A 20,179-nucleotide genomic window follows, 5' to 3' on the forward strand; every position below is an offset into this window, starting at 1 on the left:
TAAGAGTTGATTATTTGCAGTGATTCAGGAGTTCCCTTCTAGTCCTGTGTTCCGATGTCTCACAATTCTGTTCAAGTGGCACAGTCAACAATATATTCCACTATTGAATCATCTGGGAAGAGCAGGGTCCTAATTATAACCTTGTGCAGTTGTATTCTTCTTTTATCTTTCATATATTTATTATCTCCATATATTTCAACTCTTTTCAACTATGGTGTGTGTGTGCGTGTGTATATATATATATATATTTCAGTTAACACAGTTGAGGTGTGAAAGGAGTGATTTGTCTGGTAGCCAGAGTATATAACCTTAAAAATGTGTAGGGAATTAGGCTTCTTCCGTTGTACATTTAATGAAACAATTTTGTTTCATCTTGGTTCTTTTTAAATAGCAATGATAGAACCAGGGAGGTCCTGGTCAAATTTCTTGTAAAAATACACCAAACAATATACATCATGATTTCGATCATTTTAGTCATTAGGTTTTAAGAACTGCTGATTTCAGCCAGATGACAAGTCTCCCTAACCTAGTAACTAGATACTTATGGAAAAACATGTCTGGAAGCAGTCATGCTTACAGTGATTTTTCCATCATGCTCTTCTAGCCTTCAGTGGCTAGGAGACTCTTTTGTTTAATAGTTACTGCTGACCTACTGAATAGAACTGCTGAATCAATGAAGTCATGATTTTTTTGATCCATGTACAGTTTCTGCCTCACACTATCTAATGAAAATTAGTTTAATTTATTACTACCAAAAAAACGCATGCCTTTGAGTATTTATATTATGAAAACTAGTGAATAGCAATTCCCAGCTTACCTTTTTACTAAAATCCATGACTTAATACATTGCTGTCATATTCTTTTTTACATATTTTTCTAATTCTACCATAATAACCTTTTTGATAATGGAATGACTAAAACTCCACAGAGTATTCATAATGTGTCTGTGGCCTGAGCATTTACAGGGCAGATTTTTCATGTTTTTCTCTATTAATTTTTAAATAATTCCTAAGTTTGTTTGCTTCTTTAAGCACCAGATGTTTTCAGATTTCTTTCCTGGTGATACTAGCACCTTATGGATATACATATGTGTGTACTTTCTCTTCCTCTCTTGATGTGCATTGCACTTAATGGCACCGAATAGCCTCTGGCATTTTATCACCCATTCAGTATTGAACCAAACTCTAAAGCTTTTCATAGCCAGCCCTAGATTTTCTCAGCCTAATAGTTTTCTGTCATCTGATTTTTTTTCTTTGTCTTATTATGGGTGTACTTTTCCACATTGTTTATGAATATATTGAAGGGCCCTCATCTCTCAGTCGAGCCTGTGTCAGTGAATCCTGAGAAAGAATACAACCAATATAAAATCTGACCTGTAAAAGTCACTCAGCTTTTTTTTTTCTTCCTAAAATGAATCTTACCATTTTAGTTTTATTATTTATTTATTGCATAAGTAGATGTATTTTTAATTAATTTTCATGGTGCAGTTCTGCTTTTCAAAGCGTTTATAGGATAATGGGAAAAGAAGACAACAGAAATTCACTGCTTTCTGATGATTTAAATATCACACATGTTGACTTTAATGACTCTAATTAACGTTTTTATTTCATCACTGTATGGGATTCTGGCCCATACTGACAATTGAGAGCAATTGTCAGGAAAAAAAGTATACAAAAGAAACTGTTCTTTTTATTTTTTGAATGTTAGCATGTAATGGTTGTCTTTGACTGTCTACAATCTTCTATTGGTTTAATCCACTATGCTTACTTATTAAGCTATGAATACCTGCAAATCCTTTAAAGGATTAACTGTATCTGCCTGCTAAGCTTTCCAAGGCAGTTAAAAATAACTGCAGGCTGATTCTACTGACACACTAAAAATGGGACCTACTCTACATTTTATGTTGTATTTGCTGCTGCTTTGACAGATGTAATACAGTCTGGAGGTACTTAAACCTATGCAGTTTGGTTGACCAAGTGCTCTCAAAACCCCCATTATAACTAGCAGCTGTTTTCCCTTACAGCCCATAGAGAATTAGCATTTGCTTTGTCACATGAAAAATGCCAGTGACTGAGGACATGCAAGGTGGAAAAAAAAATTCAGCTTCATATCAGTTCATGAAATAAAGGTATTCTCTGATGAAAAGGCCTTGACTTGCACAAGTGGTCTGCAGTGTATGAGGTGGCTTTTGCTAGCTGCAGTCATTGACTTCAAAAAATGTGTCTCTTTTCCACATTTACAAAATTGTTATATTCTAATACAGTATGAACATGTTTGCGGGGTGCTGGTTGGTATTATTAGGAGGAGAGCCAAACAGATGAGATTCACTAGAGTGGAAGCCTTACAAGTAACACACAGTTTTTCTCTTGATGGTCCAGAGTGCATGAGACAGCAGTACATTAAAATGTGTACTGACTACCTCTATGCTCTGCTATTCCTTCTGGCTCTCAGGGAAGAAGAGTTGGCAGTCACCACCTTCCTTGGTCAGAGAAGTTAAATTGTGTAATATATAAAATGGAAGCTTTGAGACAAGGCTTTTCACTTTTCCTTTTGCCAGATATTTTCTCTCTGAAGTCTTGTACTGGTACAGCAGAAATTCCACATTGCAAAAGAGATGCTGGTATTTTCTTGTTGTCAAAGGACAGAATGCCTGATGTGGATCCTTCTTTGCTTCAGTGATTCCTGCTTTCCTTAACAGATTCTTTAGGTTCTGGCAAAAAAAAAAAAAGTAGAAGAGCTGAAACTGGTTCTCACCCTTTTAAAAGCTGAAGGAATATAACGTAGCATAAAGCTGTTTTGGTCCCAAGTGTTGGGCCTCGGGCTAATTAATACTAAAGGGGGTGCATGAAACCTGCATTTATTTCAAATGGTGAAGGGGAAATACTGAAAACCAAATGCAGCGAGATTGAGGTACTCAAAAGAGACGACTGTCAGCATTCCTTTCTAGTGAACTCCTGACTGCAAAGCAGTATGAACTTGGGTTGTGGCTTGCCAGCCACCCTGTCAGGGTGTAAAGCATTGACACAAGTGCAGGAAGAATATTGGATTGATCAGTGTGGATTCAACCTTCAATCCCCAAATAATATTTTACACGGCTGAAGGCTGCTAAAATTCTTCAGTTTAGCTACTGCAAGAGCTAAGTTGTTGCTACTTAATTATTCTTCTGTTCAGTAATGGGAGGTCTGTAGATTTTCCTTCTCTTCTAAATAGGTAAGCAAACTGCACAATCCAAGCCGAAGGTTCTAGCTCAGACACAATATTCAGTGTAACTCCATTAACATGTGCTACTTTATGTGTAAAATACTGATTAAATTTTGTGCTGAGACAACTTCATACTGAGCTGTATCAGTAGATTACATTATCCTTTTACTAATTCTTGCTAAGGGAAGTTAACAAAAACTTGGGAGAGTTACAACATTTTAAACCATTATTATGGTTAATGTCTGCCCATGTGTGGCCCTAGCGTGCCTGAGGAGGTGCCACAGTAAAGCAGCTTCATTGCTTCTGATACTTCAGCAGTGTTTCTTAGAACTATTTGCAGAACTTCTACAGTATTGCACTACTCCGGCAATAGATGACACAGACTTACTAGGTATATGGTACAGTTCTTATTTCAATACTAATTTTTCTCATTAGGCATATATTGTTTGTTTTTATCTGACCTTCGTGGCAAACTGTCAAGTTAAATTTTACTCAACATACGTTTTGGAGACAGGAAATGGACTTTTACAAGGTGCACTTCCTAACATAAACTACTTGGAACTTTGGTATGAATAGAAACTAGCATTCTTATGTTTCAAAAATAAAAAAATCATGTGGAACCCAAGCTTGTCAGATTTTTGTCAGAAACTTGCTGGTTGCCTGCCAGCTTATCTACCCATCCACTTGGCAGGTGGCCCAGCCTTCCAAGAGCTGCAGCTGCCTCTGCGTCAGGGATGGCAGCACTTCCAGGGCTGCCGGCTCCAAAGCAGGTGGCCAGATGGACTTCCTCTCAGGTACCACCCAAAGGGTCCCTGTCATCATGGGGTAATGTGCTGCATGTGCAGCCTGTCTCCTGGCAGGGTGGAGAGCTAAGGAACTTTCAGGTCTGGAAATGTTTTCTCTTGTGTCAGCTTTTGGTAGTTTTCTAATAAATTGTTTTGTAAGTGGACATCCTATTCCTGTCACTAAGGAAGGCCTTGTATCTGAAAAGAGAGATGTATGCCTTTAACACATAATTTTTTGGCAGTCTTGCTTCCAAGGTTCATGTAGAAATGACACAAAATCCAACAGCATGTCTAGAGGAATGTTGCTTTTTAAGTTGGAATTTGGCTTCTGACAGAGCATTGGGTTTCGTTGAGGTTTTGTGCTTTTGCTTTTTCTTTACAGACATTCTTGATTCTCCTACAAATATCTAATCTTGTTTTAGATTGAATCAGACCTCAGCAGTATCTTGTGGACTTACATGCAAGTTTTTAATCAGTTCATGGTAGTTGATACAACCTTGGTATTAATAATGTATTGTGAAAGAACTGTAAGAATAAATAAAAGCTGATAAGCTTTATGTTGGTGTGTACATGGTTGTTGACCCTAATAGTTTTTCTCCTATCTTTTTAGGGCTGAGAACAGTACAGTTTAATAGCACAGAGTATTATGGGGCTTGTAACTCTTCGTGTTTGTATAAAAGAAGTGCTAACTCAAACAGGTTAATAAATAATAAAAGCACAAAGCAATTTTTCTTTCTTTTCCTGATTGTTCTTTAATATGTTACTGCATTTCGAATAGCTTGCTAGAAAACTTATCTTTCCTAATTGAGCTCTAAAATAAATCAATTCACAATAATAGGCATGGTTGGAGAAGAACCATTTTTTCTGCTCCAGCTATTGCTTGTAGATTGCTACTAGATGCCATATAAATAAATAAATCTCAACTTTATTGAAGCTAAATAATGATATTGAAAGACACATGTTAATGAAATAAAGCAACTATGATATACCAAATATTTTATAGACTGTTGTCTGGAGATGATACCTTTTTTTATGATTGCCCTCAGTGAAATTTAATGAAGAACTTTTAATTAACATAATACACTACAGCATAAGATAATGCTTCTTATAATTAATTTGTCAAACAGAAACACTGATACTATAGAAGATAATATTCTGATAGAATTTCTCCAGCTTGGTAACTTTTTCAGAAACTTAGTGATTTAACTTCATACCTTGCCCCACTAAAGTTAGTAAGTTCATTCCTGAAGTTCCTAGTGGGGTAGAATAACAGTTTCAGGATCAAGGTGGATAGTCTTTTTGCTTGTATCTACAATGCAAGAAGTGAAGGAGCAAACATCGTCTTCTTTAATGGGTCCAATGGCCTGTCAAAATCAATACAAAAGATGGAAGCATTATAATTAAAAAAAAAAAATCCTCTCCTGTTTCTCATCTATTATAATATGTTGGGGTAGAGAAAGTTGGTCTTGTTGTACATTTAGCAGATGCTTCCAATGCTGTCCAAAATGAAACCAAGCTCAGTTGATTTGCCTCTGTGCTATGCTGGCTTTATGTGCATTGAAAGCATTGGAGCTCTGTTAATAATAAAACTGGAATGAAATAGAAATAAATCGTGCACACTGTTTCTTGCTGACGTGATGACAAGTAGTTTCTCTTTGATTTTATTATTCTTTTGCACTAGCCAATATAAAAATTTTGCTAATATGTTTTTCACAACACTTACAAATAGTTGCCTAACTCCATTTCTGCGTACGAACTTAGTAACAACATGCTTACATGAAGTAAACTGGGATGGTCACATCTTCAGCTGCACACTGGCATAGCTCCAACAGCATAGCTGTTGACTTCATAAGGATTTAGATACAAACTTAAAGTTAAGCCCATGCTTAACTGTTTTGTCAGTCTGTCTCTCTCTTCCTGTCTTATGGCTCTTACTATCAAATAACATCTATGAAATTTAGCTCATGCTGACATATGAGTGAATGTTCAGGTATTCCTGTATGCTCTTTGTACCCGAGACCGTGGTGGATTTATTTACTGTTGTTTCAAGCCTGAAGAAAACACTGTATCCACTGTGACTTCCAGGGTGGTGTGACCCATGTGTGCTCTGGGTGTGAGCATGTGTATGTGTATCTGTTTTCAAAGGCAATGTATGTGCCTCTCATCTAACCAAAACTTCTGTAAGCAGGTAGATTGTATTTCAGAATAAAACCTTATCTGGGAATCTGCTCTAAAACTCATGCTTTTTGCAGCAGTTCTAAATTAAATCCCCTTTTTTTGTGGCTTTTGATTTAAATCACAGGTATCGATAACTTGATAAACATTTTTAAATTGTATTTAAAAACATTTACAGCAAAATACTACACCAGTAATAGCAGCAAAGATTTAGAAAGTGAGTTGTGTAAGAACTATTTTATAGCCTGAGATTGTAATCTCATACACAAACCAAAAGTTATTACACAAAGGAAAGTGTAATCAAATTATGACTGTATGCAGTGGCTTTCATAAAGATGTAAGTTTTTCTAATACTTAATAAATGAAGAGATTTTACCAAAAGTGTAACCTTGTATTTTTGTGATTTATGTGCATTCTTCCCCAAAATAGCATTCAGATACAATAAGGTTTAGTTGGGCATGTATGCATGACAGAATGAGTGTGGTATTTGACTGTCTGGAGAGCTGTGGATATATTTAAACAAAAAGTTTTATAACTGCTTTAATTATCTTGATAAATCGGGAGCTAAGTGTTATTGGCATATATTAGAGTAAAAAAAAAATATTTTAAGCACACATTTCCTTAAATTTTAGTTCCTAAAAAGCATGTCCACATATCTCTTCATATTTTACTATTTGCTAGATGTACTGCAGTTTCCCCTGGCATGTGTGTCCTGTAAGACAAGGGACAACAGAATCAAGAAATAAACATCTGACCATGTCACAAATCCAATTAACTCTGACAAGGGCTAGTAAAGTCAAGTGAATAACAAAGCACTGCTGTCTGGAAGCAGCTTTGTGGACGGTAGAACACCAGCTGGACAAAGCAAAAGTACTTCAGGCAGCTGAATTTTCTGCATCCACTAAGACCATCTTATACCCTGTTGAGGTCACAGCACCATAGCATTTTCAAGTGTCAGATCTCATCTCTTCACTGTTTCTTAGCGGCAGAGAGGAGGAGGGAAGCATTCCCCTCACAGAATGTAAAATATTTGCTAATGTCATTACAAGGTAATGCAGTGAAGCAGAAACTGCTGTTAACATCACACGGCCTCTCCTCAGCCACCACTGTGGTGGGTTATGGTAAACCTTCAGTAGATTTCAGTGCAGCAATCCTCAGGCAGAAATTCTGGTGGTTGTCTAATGCCAGGACCCGTGCACGTTAAAAGTAGCTCTCCTTTCCCTAGCTCTTGACAGACATAGTTATGTCCCGTGTAATGGAACCAAACGATTAAATGAGTGCTTTGCTGCATTCATTCATGCTTGAGACTCAAAAACGTGGGTGAATTTCTCATCTTGAGTATAGCAGGGTCAATCTAGTGACATTCCTTTGGCAAAGTTATTTGGGATTTATCTTGAGAGGAGAATCTGATCCCTGACCTTCTGACTGGAAATTGAAATTTTTCACTGCTTGTTTCCAGATAGAAAGGAAATATGTGCTCCATTTACTTCATCTGTGTAACTCAGACAACACTGTATTACACTTGAAGTTCTACAGCTTGGTTTCTTTTCTTCCTCTAGCCTATTTCACAGTCACGCAGTATCCCTATGTAAAATGCTCGCTTGCCATTTACGCTGGAGTAATGGAAGAAATTTTAGACCCATCAAGTATTATACAATATTCAGTGTTATTACTGCTAATTGTCAGAATTATTTGCAGCTCCTAATAACCTACTTTTCTAGTTGCCAGAACAGTCAAATGTGTAGTTTCTCAGTTTTAACATGGGCACTAAAACTAAAACAAACAGCTATCCTCAGCTTTGGGATGGAGGAAGAAATGTTTCTTTGGGAAACAACATGAGAATTTGGGTTAGCTCATATCTCACAGCTAGTTTGCAGCTGACTAGCACTGGAAATTTCCCAGCACTTTTCTAATATTTCTATTTAATTGAAACTAACATTATATTAACTTCAGCAAAACTTTCCAAAGGGAGAGTTCTCAGGTTTAGAATGGGATTTCTGTTCTAGAAACCAGAGACAAATACACACAATGACTCAGTGGTTAGGTTATTAAATTATTAGATTTAGAGCAGGAAGATGAAACTGTTTCCTCTCTCCTAATTCTACATGCTTGTATTCACTGCACCTTTTGAATCTTGCAGAGGGGCAAAAAGTCTGTGTTTTTTTCTAGTTAATCTTAGTGTTGGTCCTATCTTTCCTGACACTGAGAAATTAACATGGGGGGAGATGGGAAAATTTACTTATAAGCATCAGGATGGTCTCTGAAGTCAGGAAAAGGAGCAAGGAAATAATAATGTGCAAGATTACTTCTACAGAAAATCAAAAATGAAACATATCATCATGCTTCTACATTGAAACTTGATCTTCTTGCTACAACTTTGGACACAAATAGAATTTAGCAAATGGATATATGCTGTAGATGCAGCAGAGGCATATGCTGACATACGATTACCATATGTCAGTCCACAGTGATTCTCGAGCTCCTGAGACATGTTTTGTTCTTTAAATAGCTTTCTGTCTTTTTAACATTTTGGAACACACTGACTATTTTCATTAGGCTTTTTTCTCTTTCCTTTGAAGCCACATGCATTTAGGACTGACTTAGATTAGGCAAAAAGGACTGATAGAACAAAGCTAAATTAGCTTTCGGAGATTACTACTACAGTCAAATATATTCAGCACTCTAAGAGTCAACATGAACTACTGAAATAAAATGAAGTCTACATTAATCTTTATAAATAAAGAAAACATATGGATTGGGATTTTTGTCCTGAGTTCATCCAGGATCACCTACAGTATTTTATTCCTGGTATGTAACATGGCAAGTTAAAATTTAATTTAAAAAAACCAAACCAAAAACTTTTGTATTTAATCACGTATCATTAAAACCTGAGATTTTGACTTGAACTGGAGACCATCTGAGTCAGAAGCTCACAGACTCATAGAGAGAACAATGGTATCTGTCAACTGGTATTTCCTGTTGGTTTTCACTACAAACAAATTTGATATTTTCATATGATCTGCAGATGTGCCACATGAAGGCATTTAGATGCAAGTTTTAGAGAGGCCTACAATTTTAGGCAAATAATAGGTAAACAAACTTCCTATCTCCTAAAAAAACCTCTATCACAATAGTGTTAACATATTTCAACAAATGGTGTGATGGTCTTATGTTCATAAGTTCCTACAAGTTTTAGAGGAAAAAATACTTTAAATTTACTTAAATGCCTGTGAGAACTCTAAAAAAGTAAGGAAGAATAACGAGAACATACACAAAGATTCTAATGCACCGTGTGAAGGTAAAAGAATTGTACTGAACACATTCTTTGGCTTTTGCAACATCTTATATAGGCTTTATTGGCAACATAATTCGTATCTTTAGTGAAAAAAGAATTGCTTTATACTTCTCAAGAGAGAAGTCATCTTTTTCTGAATGTCTGAAAAAACGCTGAGAATAATAACTACCATAAACAAGTCATTAGTAAGAATTTACTTTTCCCATTTAAAGATTATTCCTGCCTGGAGACATAACATAATTTCTCAATAAACTTCAGCCTCCTAGGAACTGCAAACCAAAGACAGCAAGTGTTAGACTTCCCTACAAAGTGTACATAGCAGCTGAGGCCGGCACAGGAAGAATTCTTAAGACTGTGCTGAAAGCAGCAGCGTTTCCTCAAAGCCTCTGATTTGATACAGGTACATTGGCTTTCTATTTCAGTGTCTCAGAAAGGGTCAAAGCTCTGCAGTGTGGAAGGGCATAAAGTAGCGCTTGACACATTGGACATAAACACATATGTCATGCAGACATCCTCCCGTTATGAATAAATCAATTCCTGCTTGCACTAAAAGGCACTGATGTAATCACAAAATGTTTTAGAGACCTTTTACTCCTAACTGTGTAACACTGGAAATTTTGCCCCTCTGCAAGTTATTGATTGGGCCTTAGTATCCTTCTGTTGAAATAAAGGCACTTCTGTCAATTTGAGTAAGTGGAAACCAAAGGCCCCTAAGCTTTGGGTTAGCCTTCTGTACAGGAAAGGAAACAACCCCAAAGGTATGGTGATATGGGGATAGTTCTCCTCCCACAAACTCTTTGGTTTCCAGATTCATTGTAAGTGGGTGCACAGATTTCTTCTGGATGACACTGGAAGGGAAAAAGGACAAAGATGATATGAGACCATGTTTTGTTTCTTATCCTAGGAAAGCCTTGGCACAATTTGGGTGTTCTCTGGACTTAAACCCATTAGCAGAAAAATATAATGATGCTATTATGAGACCAAATGGAGGGACAACACATAATACCATATACAAGCAAAATCAGAGCAGAGCTAGAATGTGGAAAGGGGGAGGTAAATAATGGCATGAGTTATTTATCAGGTACTATAATGTGAGGAAAAAAAGAGCACCTCTTTTCAAAAGGGAGTCATAGAAATTTATTGAGGATATTATGACATCATTCCTCTAAATCCCTTATGTTCCACTGTTCTCTATGTTTCTCAGTGGTACTCCCTTGCTCTCAGGAGTTTTGCACCTGCTTGTTCTATTTCTATATCCCAATATTAGCAAGGTCCTGTCTGTCTAAGCTTGTCTCTCAGGCTCAGCATCTCTACTTGACTGTGAGCAAAACTGTCACAGTGGTAAACACTGTCAGAAAAATATTATCTTTTTTTTTGCATGTGAAAGCAAGGGGTAAGAAGGCCTTACTCAAGATATTTTCCTGGCAATGTGGCTGCAAGGCAAAGGCTTTTGTTCCTCCCCTGCACCACTAAGCAACGCATGTTCCAGCATCAGAGTGAAAAGCAGGATCTGAAACAAGTAAAACAGTGTCACTCAGAAACTGCAGGAGTGAGAAAAATTAGAGGACTTCCTTCTGCCTGTGAAGTCTTTGTGTAGACAGTAGAGGCTGATGTGAAACATATCTGCATGAGACAGGTGAAAGGGGAACTTGATGCTTCTTAGAAGTTCCGTGGTTGAAGTTTTGTGAGATCGCTTTATTTCAGGTGGTTTCAAAATGGGTGATAGAGATGTGCCAGTTCTCACCTGATGCAAAGTAATTTCTGTGTGAGGATATACTGGAGATGTGAGGAACCTCAGCTCCTGCTGTTTACAGCTATCAGTCTACTCCTGCTGCTCTGAGTGACTTGCTGAAGTAAACATAGCCTATGCTGGTTTATTCACTGCACACAGACAGAACAAAAACTAATAGCTTGTGATGCACCATAATTTTCCAGGAAAATACAGCACTCTGAAAGCAAAAATATTGAATTTAGATGAGATTCACATCAGTGTGTTTTACTGACTTAGAGAAACAGTTTCAGAAAAAGAGGATTACCTAGCTGAGACTAATAGCTACATTCAGCATACTTACACTAGTTTACATTGTAAATAAGAATTCCATCAGCCCAGCAGAAAAGGACCTGGGGGTGCTGGTCGACAGCCAGTTGAACACGAGCCAGCGGTGTGTGCAGGTGGCCAAAAAGGCCAGGGGAATCCTGGCCTGTATCAGGAATAGTGTGGCCAGCAGGACCAGGAAGGGATTGTCCCCCCGTAATCGGCACTGGTGAGGCCGCACCTGGAGTACTGTGTTCAGTTCTGGGCCCCTCTCTACGAGAAAGACATTGAGGTGCTGGAGTGAGTCCAGGAAAGGGCAATGGAACTGGTGAAGGATCTAAAGAGTAAGCCTATAAGGAGCAGCTGAGGGAGCTGGGATTGTTTAGCTTGGAGAAAAGGAGGCTCAGGGGTGACTTCATCACTCTCTCCAACTACCTGAAAAGGAGGTTCTAGCCAGTTGGGGGGCAGCCTCTTCTCCCAGGCAACCAGCGACAGGACAAGAGGAATTGCCTCAAACTGTGCCAGGGGAGATTCAGGTGGGACACTGGGAATAATTTTTTTACTGAAAGGGCGGTTAAGCATTGCAACAGACTGCTGATCCAGGTGGTGGAGCCACTATCCCTGGAAGTATTCAAGAAACGACTGGATGTGACACCTAGTGCTATGGTTTAGTTTGTATGGTAGTGTTCTGTCAAAGGTTGGACTCGATGAACTTGGAGGTCTTTTCCAACCTTAGTGACTATGATTCTGTCACCTGCAGGGGGAAAACAGTATTTAAACATGCCTTGCTTTATTGTATAGTGCCACCTAGGGGGTAAAGGCTTTTAAACTTTACAGTGGCAAAGGAGAGGGACCTCTATTAATAACAGAGAAAATATTTCTTACATTAAATCATTTGTCTTTTGGAATGTGGGCAAACAAATTGCTGCTGAGATTTCCATACTGTGGAATCTGGCAAAAGAATTGTAACTTTCACAGTTCCCTTTGGAGCTGGCCATACTCTCTTCCATAGTCTGACAGTGACTGAAGGTGTCACAAATCCTGATTTTCTCCTCTACTAGCCAGGTCTTGCTCATATGATCAGTGGAGAGGTTATCTACATCTCATCTACTGCTGCAAAGCTGGGTAGGAGATTGCTGTATTGCTGCTTTTGAATCTCCAAGAACTTAAAGTAGAGCCTTGAAAAGTTTGCTTTGTGGGGCCAAAAGCAGAGAGGAAACCCTGGCCTACTTCTACTTAATCTAGTCTGCTGAAGGAAGGTACTGTACAAGGCAGGAATGAGATGCTGGGACTACTCTCTGTCTGGGAGCAGCTTTGTTTTATTCCCCCGAAACTTCCCCCCCTCCCCTCCCACATTACAAATTACATTTGGCTCCTTTGGGCTTCTTATGATTCAGCCTAGAAATGGGCAAAAAAACCCTAGAAAAATCTGCCTGTCTCTGTACCATATTTGTTTTCTTCAAAATGAGTTTTGGATTAAAAGCCTGAATTGTGGAAATTTCTTTCCTGAAAGAACAAAACTCCAGGAGAGCTAATATTTTAGAAGTGGGGTTCCCCCCCCACACACACTTTTTTAGTCTCTCAAATAGTATTTGATTTTATTCTGTACCTTCCACAGCAGATGGCGTGCCTGCCTCCCTGAGTCCGGAGACCCCAAGCAGAATGCAAATTATACATTCATGTAGGCAAGAAACCCACTTCCCTGTCCTTAGAGGAAGGTAGTGATGCTACCACAATATTTTTGAAGGAAAAATGTCAACATTTTTGATTGCATGACTGTATGTTTGAACTGCAATAAAGGGCAGGTGTCTCTTCCCTTCCTTTAGTACTCTCCACAACATAAACAATTAAGATTTTATTATTAATAAGAAGGGAGGAAATACCTGATTTTATTTAAGTTCCTTTTTAAAATCATACATACCGAAAAAAAGAAAAGGCCAGCTGACACAAATGCTTTGTCTGTCCCTTAGAAATGGAAAAAAAGAAATTATTTTGGAACTACAAGCCACAAACATGGTAAAATGATGCGAGAAGATATACCAAGCTTGCTGTAAGTACCCCTCAGGTAAATAAGTTCTGTGGTAAAATAATGGCAAGATGGATAAAGCAAACTCATACAACTGTCCTCTAGATGTCATGATGTAGAATAGAGAAGCAGCTGGATACCAGGGCTGCCACACTTGAAGCTAAATGAGTTTTGACAGGATTGTTAGAGAAAAGCTACAGCAGGGAATGGTAAATTCACAGTGGTGCCCATCCTGATGCGGAATGCTCCAGAACAAACAGGCTACTGCTCAGGTACTGGCAGTAAACACTGTACCAAGCCTAAGGGAGAGGGACACACATCCACATCAGGTCCACATGGGGCATTCCAGCTCTGTCACTCAGGGTGAATATTTGGTGACTTTATTGTTTTGATAAAAGTCAGAGAGAATATGCAGCTACTCTCATAACACAGTGCTTTTGCCTCTATTTCTTACCAAAACAGCATGGTTTTTACATATATATGTACCTATACATAAAATGACAACATAATAGCGGTGATAATAGAAGTTATTAAACACAATTTGGAGTATTCAGAACTTCAGTTACAAAACAGAAAGACTCATACTGCTGTTCAAATTCTTGAAATAACCTTTTCAGAATCTTTCATTTTACAGGGCCTGGCTCATTAAAAGCTGTGGCTTAAAGGTATTCAGAGCTAATGTGTCTTAAAGTGTGTTTCTTTTTTTCCAACTGTATCCCTCTGTTAAAGGAAGCATCACCTACCCTTGCCTACAAACCTTACCTCTCTGAAGTAAACCTTTATCTAATGTACCACAGGCATACCATAGGTGCAGTCTGCCTCAGATAGTCTGGTCTTTCTTGACAAACATTGTCTGCTGGCAGCAAGGCCAAAATCATATAATGTAAAACCTGTTAATCAGAACTGGGTATATCTACACTTGCTGTCACAAATAGAAAAACAAGTCAATGTTTAACAGGAATAAATGAAGAAGAGGCAGAGGAAGTCTTGGAGAACCACATCTGGAGAAATAATACAAGAAAGTGTTCCCATATTAAGAGGTGACAATATTGTGGAAGCAGTGTCCACACTGTGACACAGAGCAAGCACATAGAGGCGCAGCACGATGGTGGTGGCAATTTAGGGTAACTTCCTGTGTCTCAGGAGCTTGACTCCAAGGGACAGACGCACAGGAAGCCTTTTGGTGCCTGAGAGGGGACACCCCTGGGGCCTTTTCTTACCTCATCCCTCCTCCCATTGTATGTATATAGGGGTTGAAAAAAGAACCCCCTGTCTGGCTCCTCTGCACTCATCCAGGGAGACCCTACCCAAGAATCTGAACAACACGTGGCTGCTGAGCCCACAAAGATACTTCTTAGCACAGGTGAATGCTTAAATGCTTGTAGATAGTATATCCAAGTCATCACAGAATCAATTAGGTTGAAAAAGACCTCTGAGATCATCGAGTCCAACCTGTGACTGAACACCACCATGTCAACTAGACCAAAGCACCAAGTCATTTCCTGAACACCTTCAGAGATGGTGACTCCACAACCTGGAGCAGCAGCCTGTACCAGTGTTTAACCACCCTTTCAGTGAAGAAATTCTTCCTAAAGTCCCACCTAAACCTCCCTTGACACAGTTTAAGACTACGTCCTCTTGTCCTGTTGCTGGTTGTCAGGGAGAAGAGGCTGACCCCCACCTTGCTACAAACTCCTTTCAGGTAGTTGTAGAGAGCAATAAGGTCTCCCCTGAGCCTCCTCATCTCCAGGCTAAACAACCCCAGCTCCCTCAGCCGCTCCTCATAGGACTTGTGCTCCAGACCCTTCACCAGCTTTGTTGCTGTTCTCAGGACCCACTCCAGCACCTCAGTGTGCTTCCTGAACTGAGGGGCCCAGAACTGAACACAGTACTCCAGGTGTGGCCTCACTAGTGCCACAGAGGTACAATAATTTCACAAACATTTAAAAATCTTTTATATTCATGACTCTGCCAATGCCATTTATCCCATGCCTGGTACTTTAATGACAAAGATAACGACAACCACCACAAATGAGATTTGGACATGACAAAGGAGGTGCTTTGCCCCTTTCCCCCTCCGCACCCCAGCACTGAATTCCAGGGACACTTCAAACTCCTGGTGTGAACCTGGGCTTCCTCAGGTCTCTGGTGCCCAAACAGCCACTTGGGAAAGAATATAGGATGCAGACACTGGGCCACATTGTCTCTTTAAACTACTATGGTGATGAGCACCTTTACAATACTTTAGATAGTCAGGCTGATAATCCACATAAAGTAGTGAATATGTTGAAGGTTTCACCATCAGCAACTGGTGACACCTGATGGAAGCCTTCAGGTCACCACTACCAGCAACTCGCTGCTCCGGAGGGAATCACAGAATCAAAGAATGGGCAGGGCTGGATGGGACCACAGTGGGTCATCTGGTCCAACCCCTCTGCTCCAGCAAGGTCATCCTAGAGCACATTGCAAAGGATTGCATCCAGACAGCTCTTAAGTATCTTTAGTGAGGGAGACTCCACGACCTCTCTGGGCAACCTGTTCCAGTGCTCAGTCACCCACACAGTAAAGAAGTTCCTCCTTTTCAGGTGGAAGTTCTCGTGCATCAGTTTCTGCCCGTTCCCTCTTGTCCTACTGCTGGGCACCACAGAGAATAGCTTGGCTCCACCCTACTGGCATCCCTCTTTTAGATATTTATACACATTGATTAGGATCCAGCACGTCCGAACCTGGCAGCAAAGACAAAACCCGTCCGAGACAGCAGCGCCAGGGCACCTCGTGCCGCCGCAGTCCTGACCACTGCCCCCCCCCCGGCCGCTCCCGGCCCCTACACGCCAACATGGCGGCCCCGCCCCTCCCCGCTCCCCGTCGGCGTCCTGACGTCACGTCCGCGCTGCCCCGGTAACGGCCGGACGTCGCGGGCGCGCCGGGAACCCGGAAGCGGCGGCGAATCGGTGCGGGCGGCGCATCGGCGGGGCGGGCCAGGCGCGCGCAGGGCGGCGGCGGCAAAGTAGTCCCGGGGGGACAGTGGCCGGGTGTCGGCGGCGGCGGTGGTTGAGGTCGGCCAGCGCCTGTGGCGCAGCGCGAAGGGGACTCTCGGCAACTACCGGCGCGCTCGGGCTGCGTGGTCGGGTACGGAGCGGCAGTGGAGATGGCGGCGGACAAGTCTGCGGGTGAGTGCGGGGGGAGCGGCGCGGCCCTGCCGTGCCTGCCCCGGGCCCGGGCCGCCCGCGCGGAGGGATACGCGGCCGCGCGGGGGGCGGTGAGCACCGCGAGAAACGGTTGCTGGGCTGCAGTATGCTGTGCCCTTCCGCCGGGGAAGTAGTGCACCGCTGTCCGGGGCCGCGGTGGCCGCCTTGAGGGGGCCGTGTGACACCTGCCGGGTCACCGGCCGGCCCGTGTGCGGACGGGGCCCTCCGTGCCCTCGGCAAGCGGCGCTGGGCTGTTGCCCCCTCCTGGCCTGGAAGGGTTCGGTGGGGAGCGCCCTATGGACTTACTGGCGGGGAGGGGGTGTTTTCCAGGGTTTAATAACCCCTACAGAAGTCGAGCTTCTGGGTTAATTTGTTAAACTGGGGCATGTGGAAGGTGCGAGAGAGATTATAACTCCTAGTGGTGCTGCTGGAGTTCAGTCAGATTCCCTCAGGGATGCTGCTTTGGTTCCAGGGCACGAGTGGGTCCTCACTGAACTCGGGCCCGAAAGGACCCTGTAGAGAGAAATCACCGAGATCGCTAAAAAATAAGTCGTCATCTGGTAAACAGGCAAAATAAATTTCAAATGCAGTTGCTGTGTAACTCCCTGGCACTGATAAGCTCCTGTTTGTCCCTCCCCCATAAGATTCCCCATCGTGCAAGAAGTCCTCGTTGCCGAAATGGTCCTTCCCTCAGATGGCAGCTCAGGACAGGTTGGAGAAGAGGGCGATGTGGAGGAAAGCCTTACTTATGGAATTGCACAATTCTACTTAATAGACTTGTAGAATATCCTGAGTTGGAAGGGACCCACAAGGATCACCAAAGTCCAACTCCTGGCCCTGCACAGGACCATCCCCAAGAATCACACTATGTGCCTGAGAGCATTGTCCAAACATTTCTTGAACTCTGTCAGGCTTAGTGCTGTGACCACTTCCCTGGGGACCCTCTGGTAAAAAAATCTTTTCCTGATATCCAACCTAAACCTCCCCTGACACAGCTTCATGCCGTTCCCTTGGGTCCTGTCACTGGTCACCTGTGTTCTTCGGGTTTTTTTCAGTTGGTTTTATGTGATGGGAGCATTATTTAAAATCATGTTAAGCATTTTTTTCTCTGGATGCTAATTATGAAATGCCTCAGTATCTGGAAAATAATTATGGGGAAGATTAGTATACTGTATTGAGTGATGTTTACTAAACTATCATGTGTATTTTATAAGAACTGTAAGTGACTCCTAAACTACAAGAAAAAAATTGGCATTAATTTTTCAATATGTTTTATTGCTGTTCTTTGAAGTGTTGAAGGAACTTCTCAGTTCCTTGAGAGATGTGAGCTATGGCAAGATATTCTACATGCTGTACTTGTTCATAACAGCAAGCTACAATTAGCTTTCCACTGAGAAGTGTTTGCTTTTTATTGCACAACACAAAAGAAGCCTATTATACCTATACTGCTAGTGAAGGGCTTCATACAAAAACTAAAGTGTAAGTCTTGGTGCCACAAACTGTTATTATCTTATAAAGGCTGGACTCCAGCTGGTCTTCATACCTTTCAAAATGCTTTTGGAGCAAGAGTCACGTGATAGATTCCTCACCTTTCAAGAAAGAGATTATCCCCCTGCCTGTAGAGTTTGGAAATAAAAAATAATTCCAGAGATACTCTGGTGTTCAACAGCACAGTTCATGCAAGATGTAATTTACAGGGCGTAGGAACAAGAAAGCTCAGGAACAGCAGTCCTTGGAGAAACGGAGAGCAGGTATGAGAAGGATAATGATTGCAGTCACTCTCAGGTGTCTTCAGGTATGTGTATGTGGGAGATGTGACTTCTTGTTGCTTTTATGATATTGTGGCAGCAAGCCCATGAGGAGAGCAATCTCCCATGTCAGGTGGCAGTCTCATGCTTTTCCTTGTTCTCCTCTCATAGAGCCAATTTTCCTGAAGTTCTGCTGTCCACCATGATGTAACTTCTCCACTAGGAGCAGCTGCCTGCTTGTCCAAAGCAAACCAGCCCCCGCGACACAGTGTTTCTGCTTCTCAGCCCCAGGATCAATAGCTAGGAAGATAATTCCCTAGCTTGATTCTTTGACTTCCAGCTCAGTGCAGCAGCTTCCTCCAGATCAAAATCTGAGTGGTTGATTTTTACATACTTTTCCAGGTTGCCCTTTTTTTGCCCCTCATCACGAGCCTGACAAGTTTCAGTTTTGGAGTTGTTCTGTACTCATGAAGGTTGGACAAATGGAAAGTTAAACAAACGGGTCCGTATGTTAATACAATTTACAGACACAAATCAAGTCCTGTCATTTGTGAAGCAGAGAGTCTGCACAGTTCTGGATATTTCAGCTGATAGCTGTAGCTGCCGTACGGATGGGAGTGTGTCAGAGGTGACTGGTGTGCCGTGTGTTACCCACACCAGGTGCTTCTGTGAGAACGCCGGACGTCCGTAGGTCAGAGCAAGCAAGCGGCGTGCTGTATCTTTTGCCAAGGAACAATTTTCCTGCCTGTTTCACTTTGAAATGCCTCAAGGAATACGGAAGTAATAGTTTTATTTGCAAGCACTGAGACAGTCATTTGCAGCCAAGAGGAGTACTTTCCCCACCCATCTAGGTGGAATTGGTGGGTTCTGTTCAGTATCTTGTGCCGGCTTCCAGGCGACTCCTGTCGGAGGGATCTCTTGCTAATAAAGATGAGCTGAAGCAGTAGATCCTGGGCTAAACAAGAATGTCCGTATTATATTAGACTGGAATGACTTTTAAGTCTTTAACATGTTTCAGGTGTGTTTGGACAAAAAGGGTAGAGAGTATCCAAAGCATTTTTTTCCAAAGGATAAAACTATGCTGTGAAATAAGTCAGCTGGACTTTAGTTTTGTTTTCTTGATAAGCCTCCAGTTCAGGTTTCACAAACCTGCTTTGTTTACTGAGTGGTAGTAGGCGTGATTGATTGGATTACAGCCATACAACTGACTCTACAGGAGAAGGGACAGCTCTGTTTTTGCTTGAAGTAGGGGGTTTTTTTAATGTACCAGCAGGCTAACAGACACAGTGAAATCTGAAGACTTGTCCTGATTTTTTTCCCTAGGAAATATATAAAACAGCTGTGTAAGCAGTGCTTTTATTGCAGACCTTAGACAAGTGTCTCTTGGTTTATCTGTAACTTAACTGCAGACATTTTACTTCAAGATTACTTCATTTGAGATGCTGGTTTTACGAACCCTACATACAATGGCAGTAATCAGTAATGCACTTGGTAGTTGATGGCTCTCTGCTAGGTAAACTTGTATGTGAGGAACCTGTTGGTCAGACTGAGTGTTATCAGCTTCAAAAGTTTTGGAGTCCCAAGGCTCTGCACTGTGTTTACCTTTACTAGCACAATGTCGAAGTCATGCTGAGCAAGTAAAGCAGATATTGCCACTGTTAGTGTGAAAGTTTGAGGGAAGTTGCATTTGCTTATTTGCTGCTGTTCTAGAGATCCTTGAAGGGAA

At 41.3% G+C, this 20,179-nt stretch overlaps 1 protein-coding gene and 1 long non-coding RNA gene across 12 annotated transcripts in view; one reads left to right on the forward strand and one right to left on the reverse strand.

Moving 5' to 3' along the window:
- The window catches only part of CNOT10 (CCR4-NOT transcription complex subunit 10), a 59,760-nt gene that overhangs the window by 9,409 nt on the left and 30,172 nt on the right, over nucleotides 1-20,179 (forward strand). For 2 of the 11 annotated variants that reach the window (XM_027733349.2, XM_027733350.2), the window contains exons 1-2: nucleotides 16,861-16,987; nucleotides 18,403-18,456. The exons of 1 other annotated variant lie outside the window; for it this stretch is intronic. Coding sequence is in view for 4 of the 10 variants with exons in the window: in XM_027733344.2 (XP_027589145.1) it covers nucleotides 17,290-17,416; nucleotides 18,403-18,456 (181 nt within the window). In the remaining 6 variants the exon portion in view is untranslated. 8 more of the 11 variants (XM_027733352.2, XM_039391244.1, XM_039391242.1 and 5 more) reach the window with 7 other exon arrangements.
- On the reverse strand, nucleotides 1,550-11,475 carry LOC120325289. The gene is made up of 3 exons (XR_005567212.1): nucleotides 11,201-11,475; nucleotides 5,201-5,350; nucleotides 1,550-2,710 (listed from the first exon to the last, which is right to left on the reverse strand). It is a non-coding gene; the product is annotated as an uncharacterized LOC120325289 (long non-coding RNA).

The sequence above is a fragment of the Pipra filicauda genome, unplaced genomic scaffold (assembly GCF_003945595.2).
Source record: "Pipra filicauda isolate LSUMZ 115617 unplaced genomic scaffold, ASM394559v2 scaffold91_size2508729_pilon, whole genome shotgun sequence".
Taxonomy (NCBI): Eukaryota; Metazoa; Chordata; class Aves; order Passeriformes; family Pipridae; genus Pipra; species Pipra filicauda.